Below are 14,882 nucleotides of genomic sequence, written 5' to 3'. Positions count from 1 at the left end.
AATATTTTTACTTCCTTTTACAAAGCACAGGAAACAAAAACCCAAGTAACAGAATCACGGCAAACATCCACTGGGATCTGACTTGCCTCAAAGCCTTTGTGAAAACTGAGACTGTATATGTTCCAGGTTGCCTTGAATCTCTTACCATGAAGGCTCCTTCCTTACCCTGAGAAGGAGGAGATAGAGAAAGTCAGAAAATCAGAGCCGATGAACAGAGGCTTCAGAATCCCTAAACTAAGTGGCTGAAGCCATATCACCATCCCCCCCAATTCACATCTCCGCCTGACCTAGAACAAAGTATAATGGTGCTGGTGCTAAGGCAGGAACTTGGGTTTCTTTTAAAAAGAACAAACACAGGTGGTACAAATATGAGAAAAGAAAAGCCAATGCTCAAAGACGCTTTGTTAGCATAATGTATTATATTTCACACTGCTTTTTAGAGGAAGGCTGTAGCTCAGTGGTAGAACATAAGGTCCAGGTTCAACCAGGTAAGGATGTGAGAGACACCTGCCTGGAACTGGTGATGGAGGGATTACTACTTACAACCCAGCAAATTATATAATCAGGCAATTCAGGTGACAGAGGACTGGATAGTGACTTTAAAAATCATTATTTTAAATTAATTAAAATAATATCTGCATCACTACCAATAAGGGGGGGGAAAGAATATTGTAGCATTGTGACAACCTAGCCCCCCCATAAAATTACCATATTTTTCCGTATAAAAGACTAGGTTTTTTCCCTTAAAATAATGTCAAAAATTTGGGGGTATCTTGTACTATGGGCCATCTCCCCCCACTTTCTTAAATCTGAGTCCCCCCAAAGAGGGGGCATCTTATACTTGGGGATGTCTCATAGATGGAAAAATATGGTACATTACTAAAACATGTACAAAATACATTGCAAATCACTAGATCAAATTACTATATAAACATAGCTAGATTATTCCTCTGAGAAAGCCTGAGTGGACATATCAAATCTTATAAGGAACCTTAAAATGCCTGTAGGTTTTTGCCTGATGTTCACTGGAAGCACATTTCAGTGTGGCACAGGTGCCACCATTGTAAAAGCCCTGGTCTCATAGGATATGTTGAACATCAGCAGCACATGACGCTACTAAGGGTGTCGTTGCATTTCCCCAAGATGTCTCTTTTGCAACATGTTCAAAGTAACCAAAGCATACAAAATATATACAGTGGTACCTCGGATTACAAACGTTTCAGGTTACAGACGCTTCAGGTTACAGACTCCGCTAACCCAGAAAGAGTACCTCGGGTTAAGAACTTTGCTTCAGGGTGAGAACAGAAATTGTGTTCCGGTGGTGCAGTGGCAGCAGGAGGCCCCATTAGCTAAAGTGGTGCTTCAGGTTAAGAACAGTTTCAGGTTAAGAACGGACCACCGGAATGAATTAAGTTCTTAACCAGAGGTACCACTGTACTGGTATCCAAGAAAAATGAAAGACCATCACCATAGGGAATTCACTTTACCTCTTCCTTGAGCAGGGCTTCTGCCTTGCTTCTGCTGATACTCTTGTTGTACCACCTGCAATGATCAAAGAGTCACAGAATTTGAGGTTAGGCTGTACAGCTTTAGCTGTAAACTCCTTGGCTTTGGAGTGATTTGGGCTACTTTCTTGTTTTTATGGTGCACATAAAATGGCCCATGAACTATCATTGATGTTAATTTGTGAAGAACATACTAAGGAAATCAGAATTCATTAATCATTACAAATTAAGCAGATTCTGAATGTTCAGCGCATGCAAAAACTGCATGGCTATGGCCACGTCTGGTAAAGGAAAAGGAGAGTTGCTCTTCACAATTCAGCAGACTAAATATTCCTTGAAATAGCTTTCTGCCCCTTGAACAGATAATATCCCCCTTCATTAGTTCCACAATCCTGTCTAGCAATTTAACCCTCCCAAACCTTAAACAAATTTACACCTTCATTTGGAAGGTTTTTTTTTTTTAAGCTACTCAACTGAATTCTCACCTCCTTGGTAGTAATAATCGCTTAGCCTTAGATCTATCTAAGCGTTTGCTGGCAGGAGTGTCCCATCAGCAGCAAGACGCTCACATCAGTGGAAAGAGGTCAGTAGCCTTTCATATATTTCACCTTTCCCCTGTACAGTGGTACCTTCGGTTGCAGACAGGATCCGTTCTGGAGGTCCGGCCGGATCCCGAGGTTTCCACAACCTAAGGACCACTTCTGCACATGCGCACACGGCAAAACCCGGTCAAATACTTCCGGGTTTGCCGCTTTCACATCCTGAAGTTTACGTAACCAGAGGATTACGTAACCAGAGGTACTACTGTACCCTTAAAAATATGTGTTAGGGGCTTTGGGGAACCTCTGGAGAGCTTCGTCCCTGTACCCCAGGGTACCTTCTACTATGCTAGATCCCAGTTCCCTCTGCAAACGGAATGAGCTCTTCCATTTGTGGCTAGCTGGGATCCAAGCCAATGTTGTAGCTAAAGAAGAAAAACAATCTTACTCATATATTTGAAGATTTTCTGGTGATTTTTCTACCACGTAGCTGCTTGGTACATATCCTTCATGCCTGTTAAAAACAGAATGCTCTAATATTGGTACACTAGAAACCCAGGCATCTTCCACCCAAATACATTATGAAAATGGTTTATAATAGCACGGTGCCTTTTAAACTCTCCTCTGGAAAGGGCTTTTACTGACAGCAGGGGATAAGCTTCCAAACTATATTTATAGATGGAGCCCAGTGACCATCAATCTGAGCAGGATGCAGTACAGTCTGAGAAAGCTGTGTGGCTATTAATTCTGTGTCTGCAATTAAAAATAGAAGAGAAACTCCAAGCAAATGGCCTACCTACCCATTTCTATCCTGAACCAACCACCAGTGGACCTCAGAGTTATCAATAACATGATATTCTTCGTTGCACCGTAATTCCAGCTCCTGAGGATTCTGTGCATTGTAGTCATAAATGGCTATTACTGGAGATTCCTTGGGCTCTGCAAATAATCTCTGTACAGAAATAACAAAAAACAACAACTCGAATGAGCCATATTAAATATGCAAAATTGACTACAAGAATTACAACTGTATGTTTACCCAGTGATCCTAGCTTGCATGCCACACTTAAATGTGTGAGCCCACTTGCATGTGTGGGCTCTGGAATAAAAGACTGTGGCCACTTCACTCCTCCCCTGTTGTTTTGCCTCTGCGCTACACTGACATAAGACGCACGATTTAGCTCTCTCAGGCAAAGCACAAGCTGTATGCTATAGGGCAAACCTTGGTTAGCATAATGTATTAGCTGGTAGTTAAAGACCAACTAAGTTTTTATTTTGGTATGAGCTTTCGTGTGCATGCACTCAGTGTATCTGATGAAGTGTGCATGCACACGAAAGCTCATACCAAAATAAAAACTTAGTTGGTCTTTAAGGTGCTGCTGAAGGAATTTTTTTATTTTGCTTCGACTCAGACCAACACGGCTACCTACCTGTAGCTGGTAGTTAGTTTGGAAACAGCTGAACCAAAGCTGGGCTACATGTGTGAACCCAGCCAATGTGTCAGATACTCACAATCTTTCCACTCCCATTTTAGGATGGAAAGATTGCCCAGATTAAGCATAGGAATATAATACAAGTATATTAAAATGCACTGGAGACACACAACAGTCCTATGCACATATGCATGATTTGTAGATTTGAAAGTACTGCATACAGTACTTAAATCCCTATGAAATACTGCACTTCAAAGCTATAGATGGGAAGAAGCTATATACCCAATTCAGGACCCTTACTATATTTTCCCAAAGACACAACCAAAATTACTATATAAAAATGATTAAGAGACAAGCACATAATACACATATAGAGAGAGAGCTGCTCCTTTGGATACATGCAAATACAGTGGTACCTCGGTTTACAACCACAATTGGTTCTGGAAGTCTGTACTTAACCTGAAGCGTACTTAACCTGAAGCGAACTTTCCCATTGAAAGTAATGGAAAGTGGATTAATCCATTCCAGATGGGTCTGCGGAGTACTTAAACTGAAAATACTCGAACCGAAGCATACTTAAACCGAGGTATGACTGTATTATAGAAATATCTGAACATATTTGAATTTTGACAACATTGCACTTTATCACTATGCCTGTGCCATTTCTTTACGCTCACCCAGTTATCCTCTGGAGTTGGGGGAAGAGGTTTCTTGGAGACTAGAAAAAGAAAAAGAAACACTTACCAGCAATATGATTCATGTTTAGAACAAAGCATAAAGAACAAAAGACAAGCCTGCTGGGATCAGGCCAAAGGCCCACCTTGTCCAACATCCTGCTCTTACAGTCACCAACCAGATGTCTGTGGGATGCCCAACAGCAGTCTGCTCACCTGCAGTTCCCAGAAACTGGTATTCAGAGCCATAATGCCTCTGGCTGTGGAGGCAGAACATAGCCAAAGTGGCTAGTAGCTGTCGATAACCTTGTTCTCCATGAATGTTAACCCTCTTTAAAAGCCATCCAAGTTGGTGGCCATCCCTGCCTCCTGTGGGAGTGAGCTCTATAGTTTAGCTAAGCAATGTGTGAAGCAGTGGTTTCTTTTATCTGTCCTGAATCTTTTAACATTCAGCTTCTTTGAATGTCCGTTCCTAGTGTTATGAGAGAGGATGAAAAACTTCGATCTATCCACTTTCTTTGTACCTTGTATAATTTTATAAACTTCCGTCTTGTCACCTTTTACTCTCTAAGCTAAACAGTCCCAAACACTGCAACCTTTCCTCAGTGGGGGTGATGGACCTTTTTCAAACCTCCTCTCAAAGTAGAAAAAACTATCACAATCCTACAAATCTGGGCAAATTTAAACAGCCACAGGGTGGCTCTGTTTTCACACGGAGAGCTGGTTGCTGTGCAGTTTCTGTTCCTGCAATGAAGCAACTCTCACCACACTTTGCCGTGGCCCAGAGATGGGGCATGGGCATGGGGAATAATGGTTAATTAACCACACGGCCAGAGGCTTCAGGCAACCAGACCTGAAGTAGTACTTTCTTAGAATCATAATATAGCAAACCTTCATTTGAACCGGCCCAAAGCAGACCTGCAAGTTCTGCCTCTGAGGTTCATATTAGCCACTCCCAAAACTATAAATTTTAATGGCATTCACTATTCTCCCCACTTTTGGACCGAGTTTCCATTCCCCACAATGGCAGTCACACATTTATACAGTTCTGATATGAAGTTACATTAAACGTGAGCGTTGCCGCATGAAGCAAACTGGCCACTTGCTAAGGTTGCCAATGCCTGAAAGATAAAACTATTGCAGCTGGGTGAACATTGATGATGATGATGATGGTGGTGGTGATAATTTATTTATACCCTGCCCATCTGGGTTGGTTTCTCCAGCTACTCTGGGTGGCTCCCAACAAAATATTAAAAACATGATAAAACATCAAACATTAAAAACTTCCCTAAACAGGGTTGCTTTCAGATGTAGAGCAGAGAACTCAAGCAGCCAAACCCAGCTGCATACTATACGTAGCATACAACCATACAGCTAATTATTAAAGAATGAAGGATTTAAAAGACATTCCATATAACATGTACCCATTTTGCAGATGGGCAACACTGAGGCTGTGGACCTCTAGTGCCAAGGACAACCAGTAAATCTATGCCAGAGGTTCAAACAATAGCATGAATAGATCACTCGAGTGAGTGAGTCAAACCACAGAACACAGTCAACTTGCAATAAGCTTTATGTGTGTATGAGCGAAGACTTGACTGGGAGCACTGAACATTTTTTTATCTTTCCTCAGAAATGGCATGGGATATCAATTGCCAAAGGTGACCAGGTCCTTGCTGGTCCTTCATCTAAATTAGAGCATCATACATTAGGGTAAATCATCAATTCAGTACTGATTCAGGAGGGATGAGGACACTTGGAATGAATTACATACCAGTATTGGCTGGAACATACTCCACACAGCCTGTTGCCAGTTTTTCTCCCTGAGCGCAGCATCTCCATCTCCCATCTATCCAGAAATTTGGGTGAAACTTCGCCACCAAATTGTTGTTGTTCCTAGTTTCTGAAAAAGTCGGATGGAAAAATTAAGGTTGTTTCAAATTTCCCCAGCCTATCCACCATGACAATGGCTAACCATCTTTATTGCTACGTGGCGTTCTGATGAAAAATGCTGTTACAGTACCTCCCATATAAACTGCCAGTGACTGGGAAGGAGAAGGTATGACAGAAGGCTCAGTATAGCTGAAAATTACATTCCACATGCAGAGGGGCACATCTGGTCATTGCGGGCTACAATTGGAAGGGGCCAGCCAGCAGAGATACAATAATTTCTCTTCTTTGGCTAGAGCAAATTTCCAAGAGAAATACAGTTGGATTACAGAATAGGTAACTGCTATGTTACATGGAGTGAAGCAATAGATTCCAGACTGCACTATTTTAAACTACAGATGGTTGTTGCATTTTTTTTAAAAAAAGTTTTCCTATGTCAAAAGTCCCTAGCGGGGACATAAAATTATTTACGATAGGTATTTTTTATACCATTTCAGTGATAGTCCCAAGCATATGGGGGAATGCTAAAACATTCTTGCTGTTGTGCTTATTTACTATGTGAAGGAAGCTTCGGTGCTTTTGCCCATCACTGGGGGACACACAAAAATACATGAGCTCTCACTTGCAGTCTGAAATGGTTCATTCCAGAATGCCAGCATCTCACAATTCCGCTCAAAAGTGACACAAAGACAGCATACGAGCTGAAGCAGAAATTGCCTTCCTGCATGCCAATCAATCAATCAAAAAAGATATTATACAAAGGTATTTAAAGCAGCATTTCTGCCTTTCATATATTTTATTATTTATTTGTTTTTTGTTTGTTTTCTATACTGCCCTATACCTGAAAGTCTCAGGGCGGTTCACATAAAATATCAAATACATAAAATCAAAACAAAACCAACAACCCAATAACGCCCCCCCCCAAGAGCCAGCATTTTTTAAAAGGGTACAGGATGCAGATCAAGTCAGGCAATGTATGCTGACAGCAGGAGAGAAGCTTATAAGCATTCCAGGCAGCAGTTGTGCTCATACTTTACTGGGGAGTAAATCCCATGGAACTCAACAGGACGATTGCACTCAAAAGGAACTCAATAGTAGACATGCAATATCGGCAGCACATGTGAAAGTGGTTGAAGTGGGCTCTGAGTCATTAAAGTTTACGCTACAACTCTATTGTTTTGATCCTCAGCTTGGAATATTTATTGACCTGAGAGGTTACACTGTGATCACTTTACCTTCTTTCAGAGCCAGCACCCATTTCTGACAGCTCGCTTGGCTGGGAGCAAAGACGTACAGCAGATAGTTGTCATGAAAAATCTACAATATGAAAAAAGGTGCATAAAATAAATTCCAGGCCAAATAGGAAAATAACCTACTTCTGAAATAAGTAGGTTATTCCTTATAAGTCAAAATATGTCATGGATACATCTTCGTAGCAGAAATAAATTATTCAATTATTTGCCAAATTATCTCCAGTTGCATGACTCAAATAAAGCTAACTGCTGCAGGAAGGGTTAAAGGTAAAGGGTCCCCTGACCATCAGGTCCAGTCGTGTCCGACTCTGGGGTTGCGGCGCTCATCTCGCTCTACAGGCCAAGGGAGCCGGCGTTTGTCCGCAGACAGCTTCCAGGTCATGTGGTCAGCATGACAAAGCTGCTTCTGGCGAACCAGAGCAGCGCACAGAAACGTCGTTTACCTTCCCGCCGGAGTGGTCCCTATTTATCTACTTGCACTTTGATGTGCTTTCGAACTGCTAGGTGGGCAGGAGCTGGGACCGAGCAACGGGAGCTCACCCCGTTGCAGGGATTCGAACTGCTGACCTTCTGATCAGCAAGCCCTAGACTCTGTGGTTTAACCCACAGCGCCACCTGGGTCCCCTTACAGGAAGGGTTAGGAATTGTCTTTTAGAAAAGGAAAGCCAGGTGAGTTTTTCCTGATGCTGAATTTCCCACCAGGTACCCAAATCATTCTTGTGCAGTTAAGAAATAGGGAAATAAACATTTCCCAGATACTTTTAAATGTGAAAAATTGAGGCTTAACATATCCTTTCAGGGAAGAAGCTCCACAGTCTAGCCTGCTACAGAAAAGTCTCTCTTACTCTGGTATACTTGTCAAACTGAATGATTTAGCCCAGCTTAGGTTATGGAACTGATAAGGCTGGATGAAGAAGACACCTTGCTTCCTGAGGCTTAGCCAATCGCCCCCGAAATCACCCCAGGCAAAGTCAAGGTGAAAGGCAATTTAAGGCAAGCAAAGTTACTTGTCATCTAAAGTAGAAAACTCCACCTCTTTTGCTTCTCTCTGGAAGCAAAAATGAATTAAGTAACTAAATGCTTGCTACCCTTTCATGCCTGATGCGGCTTCATCACTTTGCCTAATAGGACAGCTGGCCCGGAGTCATCAACTTTCACTTACCTGGAAAGGGTATTTATAGTGGCATGGAATTGTGATATCACTTTTCACAATTTCTACACACTTAATCTTCGATAGTTCAATTGAGCCCTTTAGAATTCTTTTTTTCTACAAAAAAATAGAGATAAAAACAACAACACAGGAGTCAGTTTGTGTCTGTAATTTTTCAAAAGAGTTATGTTACGAAGTAGGCAGTGCCTGTTCTGCTGTTAACATTACAGGACCAAGTCTTGGTTATTCCTTCAGGTCTGAAAAGCACCTTGGAAAAAAGCAAGAAAAAAACTTATCTATGTTACAATTTTCAGTACCAATGATATAGAGAGAATAGAAAAAAAGAGATAGAAAGAAATCTCTGAGGAAATATTAAATTAATCTTCCAAACTTGCAATTGCTTTATTTTCTGATCAATATAATACTAATAATACTAATACTAATACTAATACTAATACTAATAATAATAATAATAATAATTTATTATTTATACCCCGCCCATCTGGCCGGGTTCCCCCAGCCACTCTGGGCGGCTTCCAGCAAAACAGAAATTCTAAAATACAAAAATCCATCAAACATTAAAATACAGAAATCCATCAAACATTAAAAGCTTCCCTAAACAGGGCTGCCTTGAGATGCCTTCTAAAGGTCTGGTAATTGTTGTTCTCTTTGACCTCTAGTGGGAGGGCATTCCACAGGGTGGGTGCCACTACCGAGAAGGCCCTCTGCCTGGTTCCCTGTAACTTGGCTTCTCGTAGTGAGGGAACCGCCAGAAGGCCCTCGGAGCTGGACCTCAGTGTCCGGGCAGTACGGTGGGGGTGGAGACGCTCCTTCAGGTATACCGGACCGAGGCCGTTTAGGGCTTTAAAGGTCAACACCAACACTTTGAATTGTGCTCGGAAACGTACTGGGAGCCAATGTAGGTCTTTCAGGACCGGTGTTATGTGGTCTCGGCGGCCGCTCCCAGTCACCAGTCTAGCTGCCGCATTCTGGATTAGTTGTAGTTTCCGGGTCACCTTCAAAGGTAGCCCCACGTAGAGCGCATTGCAGTAGTCCAAGCGAGAGATAACTAGAGCATGCACCACTCTGGAGAGACAGTCAGCGGGCAGGTAGGGACTCAGCCTGCGTACCAGATGGAGCTGATAAACAGCTGCCTTGGACACAGAGTTGACCTGTGCCTCCATGGACAGCTGTGTGTCTAAAATGACTCCCAGGCTGCGCACCTGGTCTTTCAGGGGCACAGTTACCCCATTCAGGACCAGGGAGTCCTCCACACCCCCCCGCCTCCTGTCCCCCACAAACAGTACTTCTGTCTTGTCAGGATTCAATCTCAATCTGTTAGCCGCCATCCATCCTCCAACCGCCTCCAAGCACTCACACAGGACCTTCACCGCCTTCACTGGTTCTGATTTAAAAGAGAGGTAGAGCTGGGTATCATCAGCATACTGATGGACACCCAGCCCAAACCCCCTGATGATCTCTCCCAGCGGCTGCATATAGATGTTAAAAAGCATGGGGGAGAGGACAGAACCCTGAGGCACCCCACAAGTGAGAGCCCAGGGGTCTGAACACTCATCCCCCACCACCACTTTCTGAACACGGCCCAGGAGGAAGGAGCGGAACCACTGCATGACAGTGCCCCCAGCTCCCAAGCCCTCTAGACGGTCCAGAAGGATGTTATGGTCGATGGTGTCAAAAGCCGCTGAGAGATCCAGCAGAACAAGGAAACAGCTGTTACCTTTGTCCCTAGCCCGCCGGAGATCATCGACCAGTGCGACCAAGGCAGTTTCAGTCCCATGATGAGGCCTGAATCCTGACTGGAAGGGATCCAAATGGTCCGCTTCTTCCAGGCGTGCCTGAAGTTGTTCGGCAACCACTCGCTCAATCACCTTGCCCAAGAATGGAAGATTTGAGACTGGACGATAGTTGGCCATATTGGCCGGATCTAAAGATGGTTTTTTAAGAACCGCCTCTTTCAGCGGGTCTGGGAAGGCTCCTTCATGGAGAGAAGCATTTACCAACCCGCGAAGCCCATCGCCCAGCCCTGCATTTTCCTTTATAGGCAGAGATTCCAGGACAATTTCTTCTACGAAGTGTAACTCATTTGCCTAAAATCTTCTTCCTGACGTGCTAGTTTGAATGGAAAATATAAAGATTACTTTTAATAAACATATTCTTGCATGCAGTTTCGACTAATGTACACATTTATGCTAAGCAATTTCCCCTAACATAACAAATTTTTATATTTTATTTTTACTAATATATGCATTTCTGAGCACACTTTCCCTATACTGTAGATATTATCTTTATGCACACAGTTGGCAGGAGGCTGCCACTGCAAAATTCATAGAAGTGTAAATTTCAAAAGAAAGTTGTGTTTTGATGCTTGCATTGATTTGAGTTCAAATTAGTTACTTGTTTATTAAAATGCAAACCCAGTCAATTTTCTCTACTTGACAGTTTCTTTTCTGACCAATTACTCTTTTCATCTAATCCGTGATGCATGTGTCTGGGCTATAACTATGTTTGTGCCATCTGCACATGCTCAGATGCATGATACTACTCCAGGAACATGCTACAACCTCTTCTAGACAGATGTAGTCTAACCACTGTTTTCCATAGCCTGGTATCAACACCCAGATTAGACTATTGTCGTACGTTATATGTAGCTCCGTCTCTGAAAACAATTTCAGCAACAAGATTGCTGACCTGGTCAGTCAGATCATATCTTGCAGTCGCTTCCTGTTCATTTCTGAGTGCAATTCAAACTGATTTTAATCTCCAGCTGCATAAAAACTTTTCATGCTTGCACCTATGTGATCACTTCCTTCCACAGGACCTACCTGTTTGTTACGTCTGGCACCAGAGGTCCTTCTCTACATATTCCTGCCACCCTGTAGGCTTGCTTAATAATAATAATCATCATTATTTATATGCTGGCCATCTGACTGGGTTGCCCAGAGAGCCATGTTTTAGACAATTCTTTTTAAAAAAGTTTGTATTTTTGTATTTTTACTGTTGCTATAATTGCTTTTATTTCTAATGTTTTTTATCTGTTTCACTTTTGTTTTATGGCTCTCTTTTGTAACCTACTGTATCTTGAAAATCTAGATTTAAATATACATTTTCAAATAAATTAAAAAATAATGTATCCCATCATTTTCATGGCACCTGTCCCCATCTCCATTTTGTCACTTACTATTCTCATTTCCCTCACATAACCTATTTCCCTCACATAACCTATCACAAACCTTCATAGCTTACAAATATAGTTCATTGCAGGAAAAGATATATTAGTAGTTGTGAGGTACTGACATTCAGCAGCATAATGCATTCAGGGAAATGAGAATGGGGCTGCAATTAATGTCAATTTCGAAGAACATTATCCCTCCAATTTCAAGTTCTAATTTCAACGCTTAAGAAATAAATACTAGTTTATTGAACAAAATTATCTGCACATATTAATGGTATTTCACATTTCCAGGGGAAGCAATCTCAGTAGCACTCCTGTAGACCTACAATGATCAGCTGCCCAGTGTTCCTTGAAGACACACTGGCTGTATTTGCCACTACTGTAATATGGACAAGCCACAGTGAAGCTCAGGCTCCCCAGCTCCCCCTTCCTTCTTTGTAATGCTAAACCAGGGGTCAGCAACCTTTTTCAGCTGTGACCAAGTGGTGGGTCGGACCATACAGTGGTACCTCGGTTTAAGTACACAATTGGTTCCGGAAGTCTGTCCTTAACCTGAAGCGTACTTAACCTGAAGCGAACTTTCCCATTGAAAGTAATGGAAAGTGGATCAATCTGTTCCAGACGGTCCGCGGAGTACTTAAACTGAAGCGTACTTAACCTGAAGCGAATTTTCCATCGAAAGTAATGGAAAGTGGATTAATCCGTTCCAGACGGGTCCACAGAGTACTCAACCTGAAGCGGAAGTCTGTCCTTAACCTGAAGCGAACTTTCCTATTGAAAGTAATGGAAAGTGGATGGATCAATTCCAGACGGGTCCGCGGTTACTTAAACTGAAAGTACTCAAACCGAGGTATGACTGTATTTTTTTTGGGGGGGGGGGATGAACAAATTACTATGCTCCACAAGTAACCCAGAGATGCGTTTTAAATAAAAGCACACATTCTACTCATGTAAAAACACCAGGAAATGACCCAGAGATGTATTTTAAATAAAACGACACATAGAGGACATCTGAAGGCAGCCCTGTTTAGGGAAGCTTTTAATGTTTAATAAATTATTGTATTTTAATAAGTCTGTTGGAAGCCACCCAGAGTGGCTGGGGGAACCCAGCCAGATGGGTGGGGTATAAATTATTATTATTATTATTATTATTATTATTATTATTATTATTATTATTATTCTCATGTAAAAACATGCTGATTCCTGGACCGTCCGCGGGCCAGATTGAGAAGGCAATTGGGTCGCATCCGGCTCCCGGGCCTTAAGTTGCCTACCCCTGTGCTAAACCCTCATTTAACACTATCTGTGAACTGAACCATTGCACCCGATAAAGAGAAGCAGCAAGAACTTTTGGACACAAGGAGAAATCGGACCAGCATTTTGCAAATCCAAATAGCAACCTTCACACTCAGTGTTATTTTCTGATTAAATGGAGACTTGCTTTTTATTTTGAACAATGCACTCGCTTGAATGGCATCAATTATTTTGTGCTGCAGCCATCTTGGCAGAGGGAAGCATGGGCAATTGAGCTGCTTTCAGCAAAAGTCTTGACAGAAATAATTTGCAGGTCTCTGTGGATTCTGCCATGACCCTGAAATTAACATGAAGCTGTGAGTTGTATCCAGGCACCCTGTTCCTATTTCCGTACAGCACCTGAATGGTGTCGTGATTGGAAATATTGCCCATTCTTGACACACCCTAGGCTAAGGACTAACTGATTAGAGCAACATGTCTTGGCATCAGGTGCTAGGGCACCCTAGGATCTAATACTTATCTCCTTTTTCAGAGCCTCAAAAACAATGCAAAGCGGGAGAGGATCTGAGCAGCAAAGGCTTTTCGTCTCTTTCACACAGTGGTTTTAGCACTGAAAACCCACAATGCACACACTGTATGTGAAACGCTGCTTAGTGAACCAAAGGAGGCAAAACAACACCTGCATGGTACTAGCATGCACTGCATACAATGAAGCTGTATAATGCATACACACAAAATGCAATAAAATCACATTTGGGCATAAGTAGCCTTGGTGGCGCTGTGGGTTAAACCACCGAGCCTAGGGCTTGCTGATCAGAAGGTCGGCGGTTCGAATCCCTGTGATGGGGTGAGCTCCCATTGCTCGGTCCCAGCTCCTGCCAACCTAGCAGTTCGAAAGCACGTCAAAATGCAAGTAGATAAATAGGAACCGCTACAGCGGGAAGGTAAACGGTGTTTCCATGTGCTGACCTGGAAGCTATACGCCGGCTCCCTTGGCCAATAGAGCGAGATGAGTGCCGCAACCCAAGTCGGTCACGACTGGACCTAATGGCCAGGGGTCCCTTTACCTTTACCTAGCCTTGGCTAATCAAAGAGAGGAAACAGTCTGGCAGAGCTTGAACAGGCTCACAACAATTAGGATCCTGCTGCACACACCACTTAATGTGAACATCTCTTATTAACAGTAGGCAAGGTCTGTTCAAGCCTTCCTTAACTCTGGGGAAGCAAAAAAAAAAGGGGGGGACATGCTAACTCTGTTAGCGCCCACACCACCAAGTGACCATATTTAATACTTTATTAAACATACAGCATTCTAAATCAGTCAATACTCCTGTGGTGATTTCACACGTGAGGATTAAAACAGCTTTTGCCTAAATCTGTATGTAATGCTAATGTTCAGCCTACATTAAGCAGAATGTAACCAGCCTGAAGGACGGCATTGCCTGATATCTTCCTCCTCCTTAGTCACAGGGTGGCCCTTGTAGAAATCAGCAGAGAGGACGGGGACAGAACTAGAATTGGTTCTGCTTGTCACTGACTCTCAGGTGTTAACTGTTGATGGGTTCTCTCCCTTCTTAAGGTCCTTGCTTCTTAAGGTTCATTATCTTTAAACCACACTTGGACCAGATAGGCCTTCAAACAGAGAAGTCTTCCAAACAGAGGACTGACGGCCCTTCAAACAGAGGATTATCCCTTGTAAAGTAGGGCGCACTTCTGATGGTGGTGGAGCTATGACAAGTGCCCTCCCTCTGGCTATCTTAACACTTGAGGGGGGTCAGTTGGGATAGAGGCAGCATTTCAGATATCTGAAGCGTAAGTTATTTAGGGCTTTAAACACCAGTGTGAAGACACCATGGGCCTGGAAACAAACCGGCAATCAACATGGGAAATAACATTTCCCCTTGAAGGCTGGTGTTCAGATTGCATTAGGGATTAAAGGGCACATCTCATCTAGTTACTTCACTGGGGAAACCTGCCTCAGACATTGAGAA

At 42.7% G+C, this 14,882-nt stretch overlaps 1 protein-coding gene across 2 annotated transcripts in view; it reads right to left on the bottom strand.

The window, feature by feature from the left end:
• Window positions 1–14,882, bottom strand: part of ITK (IL2 inducible T cell kinase) — a 33,184-nt gene that overhangs the window by 11,766 nt on the left and 6,536 nt on the right. For both annotated transcript variants that reach the window (XM_088662038.1, XM_088662039.1), the window contains exons 2-9: window positions 8,457–8,561; window positions 7,277–7,358; window positions 5,926–6,054; window positions 4,155–4,195; window positions 2,845–2,996; window positions 2,493–2,558; window positions 1,488–1,542; window positions 87–166 (exon numbers count right to left, since the gene is read on the bottom strand). In XM_088662038.1, the coding sequence (XP_088518164.1) occupies window positions 87–166; window positions 1,488–1,542; window positions 2,493–2,558; window positions 2,845–2,996; window positions 4,155–4,195; window positions 5,926–6,054; window positions 7,277–7,358; window positions 8,457–8,561 (710 nt within the window). The remainder of the gene's footprint in view (window positions 1–86; window positions 167–1,487; window positions 1,543–2,492; window positions 2,559–2,844; window positions 2,997–4,154; window positions 4,196–5,925; window positions 6,055–7,276; window positions 7,359–8,456; window positions 8,562–14,882) is intronic.

This window comes from Zootoca vivipara, chromosome 2 (assembly GCF_965207765.1).
Source record: "Zootoca vivipara chromosome 2, rZooViv2.hap1.1, whole genome shotgun sequence".
Lineage (NCBI taxonomy): Eukaryota > Metazoa > Chordata > Lepidosauria > Squamata > Lacertidae > Zootoca > Zootoca vivipara.
Note: the sequence above shows the minus strand (reverse complement) of the source record. Positions and strands in the feature narration are given on the sequence as shown.